This window comes from Palaemon carinicauda, chromosome 39 (assembly GCF_036898095.1).
Source record: "Palaemon carinicauda isolate YSFRI2023 chromosome 39, ASM3689809v2, whole genome shotgun sequence".
Lineage (NCBI taxonomy): Eukaryota > Metazoa > Arthropoda > Malacostraca > Decapoda > Palaemonidae > Palaemon > Palaemon carinicauda.
In genome coordinates this window covers 26206427-26213216 of record NC_090763.1, presented here as the reverse complement: position 1 = coordinate 26213216, position 6790 = coordinate 26206427, and the positions used below count along the sequence as shown (strand labels likewise).

The 6790-nt window shown below is 34.7% G+C and overlaps 1 protein-coding gene across 1 annotated transcript; it reads left to right on the top strand.

Annotated features, from left to right (window-relative positions):
- The first annotated feature begins 295 nt into the window (after window positions 1-295).
- LOC137631298 (interferon-induced very large GTPase 1-like) lies at window positions 296-1961 on the top strand. Its single transcript, XM_068363078.1, has 3 exons — window positions 296-570; window positions 833-1329; window positions 1456-1961. The coding sequence occupies exons 1-3, from the start codon at window positions 296-298 to the stop codon at window positions 1959-1961; spliced, it is 1278 nt and encodes a 425-aa protein (XP_068219179.1).
- Window positions 1962-6790: the final 4829 nt, after the last annotated feature.

The window sequence follows — 6790 nt, the reverse complement described above, 5'->3', positions numbered from 1 at the left end:
TACTTGTAGACACAGTCATCAACTCTTAAGTTCGTATTTGAAGTGTGTAAATGTACCTTAATATATCTCATATCGATATACTAATTCAAGTACTGATGTTTCACAATTATCTCTTGTTGCAGGTACAAAAGGGTAATGCGAGTGCATCAAGGCCTTTCCCAGAGGATTCTTTTGACCAAATGCAATATGATGTAAGTCCCGGTAGGACACTTACAGAAGAAAAGGAAACCATGAGGAAATTCTAAATGGAGACAACCAAATTCTGAATAAAAATACAAGTGACACAGAAACACAAATGGAGAAAGCACTAGAAAATAACGGTGCTTGGGAGGTTTTTGAAGAAAACGCAGACAACAGTGAAATCAGCATGAAAGTGAACGATGAAGAACCGGTCTATGAAAAATTTGAGAATATTTCACTGACTAAGGATAATCAAACTTTAAAGAGAGAAGAAGAATTGTTCAGCAAACTGGGGTTAACCAAATATATGGAAAGAAATGATAAAATTTCCCTACAGGAAGTAATGTCCAAGTCTCTAAAGAAAAGAAACTCTATGAATGACATACCTTGGTATGTCTTTCTGAAGATGTTGATGATAGACTATAGGGGAAGAGACGAAATTATTTCAGCTGAAATCGAAAGAAGTTTTTCAACCGATCAGAATATCCAAAAACCAGAAAAAAATTTTATTGATGATTTTGAAGAAATGTTTTCAGGAAAGGTGGACGATGATTCGCCAGACACACACTTCTCACTGCCGCATGCCATGGATGTTCTTGTTGCAATCATCTTGTGTTCCTCAGATTTCTTAAGACAAATTCTTTGTGAGAAGTTGTTCATGTGTAAATTTAAGCATCCCTTTGGTTATACCACCGGTCCTGAGAGAAGAATCAGTGTTTCTCCTTTGGTCTTTGAGAAGTACTGTCGCAGAATTTACGCTTCCAGGTGGAAGCCTTTGTGAAACTTCAGTTGTAGAACCGCATATTCCTATTGTGTCTTGTCTAAGGCTTGGAGAGATTTCGAGATCCAAGTCGAAATTCTTAAATGAGATACTAAATGACCAAAGTCACCCTACATTTTTTCATCGAGATTGCTCAAATGGAATAAACACAAGAATTCTCTCTGATGGAACTATAGAAATTGCATGGTACTTTCCCCCAGAGAAGACTGAAAATATTGATTTGAGTAATAATTTAGCTCTCCTAAATCTTCGTGGAGATGGAAAGTCAGCCAAGACCGCTAAGAGTGTGGAGTTTCTGTGTAAAATTTCCAGCATTGTCTTGGTGATGATTGATGTTAGTGACATAGGAAATTCTGACAACATTGATAGTATAAGAACAAAATTATCCCAAGATACAAAGTTAATTCTTCTGTTGACTAAACAACCAAGAACTAAATTGGATGAGACCATTACAGAGAGAATAAAAATATTTGTGTAATCACTCAAATGCAAAGGCTTCCAACAAGAGAATATTATTTTTGACTTTGATATTAGAAGCGAAAAAAATATAAAGCATCTGAAGAATAAAACTAATAATGTGATTAATAAAAATCTGGCTGAGAGAACAAAAGAGATATCTCTTGAAGATTGTATAGAGGTGGCAAGCAGTCTAGAGATTAGAGTAGATGAAAACACCCCAGAATGCAGTAGAAGCAAAAAGCTAGCTTTATCAGTTGTAAAAGAGATTTGCAAAAGTGGAATGAATAACCTTAAAGCAAAAAATTTGCCATTACAATGCAGACCTTGGCAGGAGTGGGCTAAATTAAACACAAAAAAGCATAGACGAGAAAAGACAGGAATTCAAAATATGGACTCTTATTTGGACAAAATTTCTAATGATATGAGAAAACTCAGACAGGAGCAACTGCTATTACTTGAAAAACCAAACATTCTCTGTGGTAGACTTTTGAACAACCTCTCAGAGCCAATCAGTAAAGAGAATCTTTACTTTTTGCAGTAGATGAAACTTCTTTTGGATAAGATTTCAAGACAAACTCTACCTGGTTTACAAAAGAAATGCAGCAAAAAATGGAACGAAATTCGCCAGTGTGAAGATGTTACAAAACAAAGGGATTTACGAGTTGAGCTAGACACAAGCGAAAGAGAATTAGCTGAATCTTATTTAGGCTTAGAACATTTCATGAGAGAAATTGCCCAGGCTTATGAATCTGTTCGTTATACAGGGAAGGAAGCATCTGACGAAACTTTAAAACTAATACAATGTCTCCCAAGTATGATGGCAGAGCTGATGCTTCTAGGTTACCCCTTGGAAATAATGGATGGAGATGCTGCACACATACCAATGAAGTGGGTACAGGCTGTTCTGGCTCAGGTCTCAAAAAGGATTGGTAATAAGAAGATATTTGTAGTTTCAGTTTTAGGAATTCAAAGCTCTGGAAAATCTACATTACTTAATGCTATGTTCGGACTTCAATTTGCTGTAGCTGCTGGAAGGTGTACTAGAGGGGTCTTTGCACAGCTGTTGCCCGTTAGTTCAGAGTATTCTGGTACTAGTTATGATTATATACTAGTCGTAGATACAGAAGGTTTAAGGGCAGCTGAATTAGGTAAAGAAAAAATTCACCATGATAATAAGATTGCCACCCTGGTTATAGGTTTAGGAGACATAACAATGGTTAATGTTAAGGGAGAAAATGTCTACGAAATGGAGGATGTACTTGAAATTGTAGTTCACGCTCTGATGAAAATGAGTCTGGTGAATAAAAACCTAAAACTTCAGCCATCTTGTCTTTTCATTCATCAGAATGTTTCTGCTCAGGATGCCTCCCAGAAATTAAGAATTGGCCAACAGAAGTTAATAGAAACACTTGATAAGGTAACAAAAGCTGCAGGAAAGCAAGAGGATAATCCACAATATACCAAATTCAAGCAACTTATTGACTTTGACATTAACAAAGATATTTGGTACATACCAGATTTATGGAAGGGAGACCGACCGATGGCACCAGTAAATCCTGGCTACAGTGAGAATGTAGATGGTGTAAAGCAAAGATTGATGACCGATATAATGCAGAAACGGTCTTTATACCTCACGGCTGATAAATTTTCTGCTAGACTTAAAGATCTTTGTCATGGCATTCTAGATCAAAATTTTGTTTTTAGCTTTAAAAATAGTCTTGAAATGGATGCCTATAATTTTTTAGAGAGGGAATTATCTGATATTCTGTGGTCAATGAGGTCAACAGGTATGGAGTGGTTTGATAGCAAAAGAAACTTAATAGGGAATAGCGATGACAATCTAGCTAAACTTTGTCATGATTTAGAATCGGAATGCAGGAAGCATATTGACAATGCATTTCAGGAGGCTGAGAAGAAACTTGATGACTTTTTCACAACTAATGAGGACAGATCTATTTTGGAACAATGGCGAGCAAATTCAAGTCTAAGATTAAAAACAAGTTATAGCGACATTATAAATAGTGTAATTGGAAATGTAAGGTGCGAGATAGAAAAGAGAAAAATCCAAGTTGAACAAAAGAAAGTTATGAAAACTTATATAAATACAACAATGAAAGATGCACAGAAGCTAGCAGAAGAATTAAGACAAGAGGGTCAGAAAAAGCTGAGTGAAGAAGAGCTAGAATTAAAGTTCAGGGAGAAATGGAATGAATGGATGAAGGATGTGCCCCAAAAAGAAACGGAAGACCTAAGTGTCGTTGAGAAAATATCAGGTACTCTTGAAAGACACTTTAAACATGACTTTGCTCTACTCAAACGTTTACAGGAAGAGAGATGTCAGGAAACTGCTCGTGACAACTGTGTAAACGCTGTCGAAAGGTATTCTGCCGACAGGATTTATTTATCTGGCTTAGGCTTTAAACACATATTGTATAAAGATAGGGAAATTGTTTTAAAGTTTATAAATAGAATGATGGAAAATGTTAAAGGAATAATGAGTGAAATGCATGAAGAAATGAACCAAGAACAATGTGCCCAAAAAGTATTAGGATGCAATTATGAGACACTCCAGAAATTAAATGAAGTCTTAAGATTTAATTATGTGCATGAGTTGCAAACATGTTTAGCAATCTTTTCCTTTCAGTATGCTTCTTATCCATACTCTAGAATTTCTATATTTGAGCCTGGTCAAGGAAACGATCAGGAAGAGGTAGCATATGGCATTCTCCCTATTTTTGAACAAGCTCTTCTCAAAAGGTTTCCACAAGCTAAAGATGTAATGCAAAAATTCAAACCAGAGCTTATGCAACAAACTAGATCTAAAAATTTTATTTTTGATGTTGAAAAGCATACTCAAATGACGGAAGGTAAGCCATCCAATGTTAAGGAACAAGTTCAGAAACTTTTAGATAACTTGTTTGATGAGGTTGAATCATACACTGACAAGGTTTATGGTTTCCAGGAACTTTATATTGAGGAAATTATCCACAAGATCACTGCTATGGAGAGCAAATGTAATGGTGTGAATTTCACAAAAACCTTCAAAATCCAACTGGCAATTTACCTATGCCAGTTTTCTCTTCCAAAATTTTTGAAAAACAGAAAAGGTTTGTACAAGATAAAGACCAGAGGTTTGTGTATGAGAGAGACAATTATGGCCCATGTTTTGAAAGGTTTAAGAATTTCTATTTCAAGTTCACAAATGAACAAGCACTCGCCAATGTTTTGTCAGAACGTGTTGGAAAAGGAATTGAAAATGCTGTTAACATGGACATGGCTCGAGCACTAGCAAAAGACGTTAAGAGTAATGTAAGTCAATTGCAACTTAAACCAGTCTTCCTCAAATCTGTATTACACCAACTTCTAGAAGTAGATGAGTTTGAAGAGTTTTATTTATATCTCAATGACTATTGTGCTTCTACAGAGAAATGGCTTTGCTATTATATCGACGAATATTAATTGCTGAACAGACCAATGCACCAAACAGGTACACACAGATTGCGAGCCAAAAGGTAGAAAGTCTCGTCTCAGAAGTATGTAAAGAAATCGTAAGTCAAATTCCTGGCAATAATGAAAATTCTCTTCCATTATGGATTAAAGACTTCCAGTCAAGAGTAAAGGTTAAGTTGGCATTGCCTGAGGATGATTTACTGAGCCTGTCGGAGGGATATGAAATTGTCTCACTGAAAACCTTCTCTGAACACTTCAGCAATAAAGTGTTGGAACATCAAAACAAAATAAAAGAAATCTTTTCTACACATACTGCAGATGACCATAAGGATGCTCATGAAGACAATATGTACAAATTAATTGGTATTGAGGTCAAGGGGTGTACTGAAAGGTGTCCTTTCTGCTCTGCTCCGTGTTCTCGGAATACACCTGGACACGAAAAAGGGGGAGTACATCATATTGCGGTTGAACACTATCCACTGGCATGCGGAAGGTACGTGCATTTTCTTACTAAAAAATTAGTTACAGAAAACTGTACAGCTTTAGTCGATAGTTACTTTTGCAGTTTTACAAATGATGAAACAGGGTTTTGGGGTTCTCGGTATGCAAGCTACAAGAATTTATATCCTGACTGGGATATTCACGGCGATGCATCTGCTGATGCAACACCCTACTGGAAATGGTTTCTTGTAAAATATGAAGCCGAGTTAGCCAATAGATTTAACGCAGCAAGGCCCAGCATTCCATCTTCATGGACGAGGATTACTAAAGAGGAGGCAGAGAATTAGCTTATGCTGTAAATGAAGTGTAAAATTGTCATTTTTTTCTACTTTTGTGTAATATTTATATGTACAACACTAACAAGCCTTCGTCTTACCAAAATGGCTTCTGATGATATAAAAAAAAATCGAAAGTACAGATGGATTATACTTTGTTCTCAAAGGAGGAGCCTGTCGCCTTCAAGAAAAAAAGGCGGCTTCCAACGCCTGGTTAAAGTGCTGCATAAAATAAAACTGGAAATAAGAGATTCATTGCAATGTTACATAGGCTGGGTATAGCTCATAACATTCATACCTTTTGATTTATTTGTGAAACTACAATGATGATTAATTATTGAAATCTCTTAACCCATTTTCTTATGGTTTTACATTTTAAACAGAAATATACTTGCAATTTTTTAAATGTTTACTTAAATTCTTTTTTAATGACTACCAACTTTCTTGTGCAGCCTAGAGTTTTTAAATTTGCTTTTTTACTGTTATCCAAGAGAAGAAACAGTTCTGGTTCGCTAAAAAGTATCATATATACGCAATCCAAGAACGCTTTTGTCTAGGGAAGAAATCGTCAGATACGCAAATATCTAGTAGGCCTATTCACGTGTCCTAAAACCATATATTACATGCAGATGATTATGTTTTATTTTATACATTATATATATATATATATATATATATATATATATATATATATATATATATATATATATATTCTTTTCAATAGATTTCGGTCGTAAATGCCTTGTGTGTAGGTGATACATTAACAGATTTTCTGGAGGTTAATTATGTTTCTTAGAATGTTCGTTATTTCTATTACTATTCTTTTTTTTATCTTATTACCACCATTAGTAGTGTGATTATTATTATTATTATTATTATTATTATTATTATTATTATTATTATCATTATTATTATTATCATTATTATTATTATTGTTACTATTTTTATCATAGATAGTATGAGATACTGATTTTTGCTTTATGTATTCCCAGTATATGGATAATTCTACAGAGAAAGTGTAATGTTTTCTTTTATGAACTTGCATGTATTCTTACCATCTATGACCTCATGATATTTTCTCACGTGATATATAATCAAAAGTTACTTTTACTTAAATAAATAACTGAGCCATCTGTTTGCTTTT

Excerpts from the sequence above, each read along its gene's own strand:
- LOC137631298 (XM_068363078.1), top strand. The coding sequence starts at position 296 with ATGGAGAAAGCACTAGAAAATAACGGTGCTTGGGAGGTTTTTGAAGAA. Across the intron at positions 571-832 it reads TCTATGAATGACATACCTTG|TTGTTCATGTGTAAATTTAA; the intron begins GTATGTCTTTCT and ends CTTTGTGAGAAG. Across the intron at positions 1,330-1,455 it reads AAATTCTGACAACATTGATA|GCTTCCAACAAGAGAATATT; the intron begins GTATAAGAACAA and ends TCAAATGCAAAG.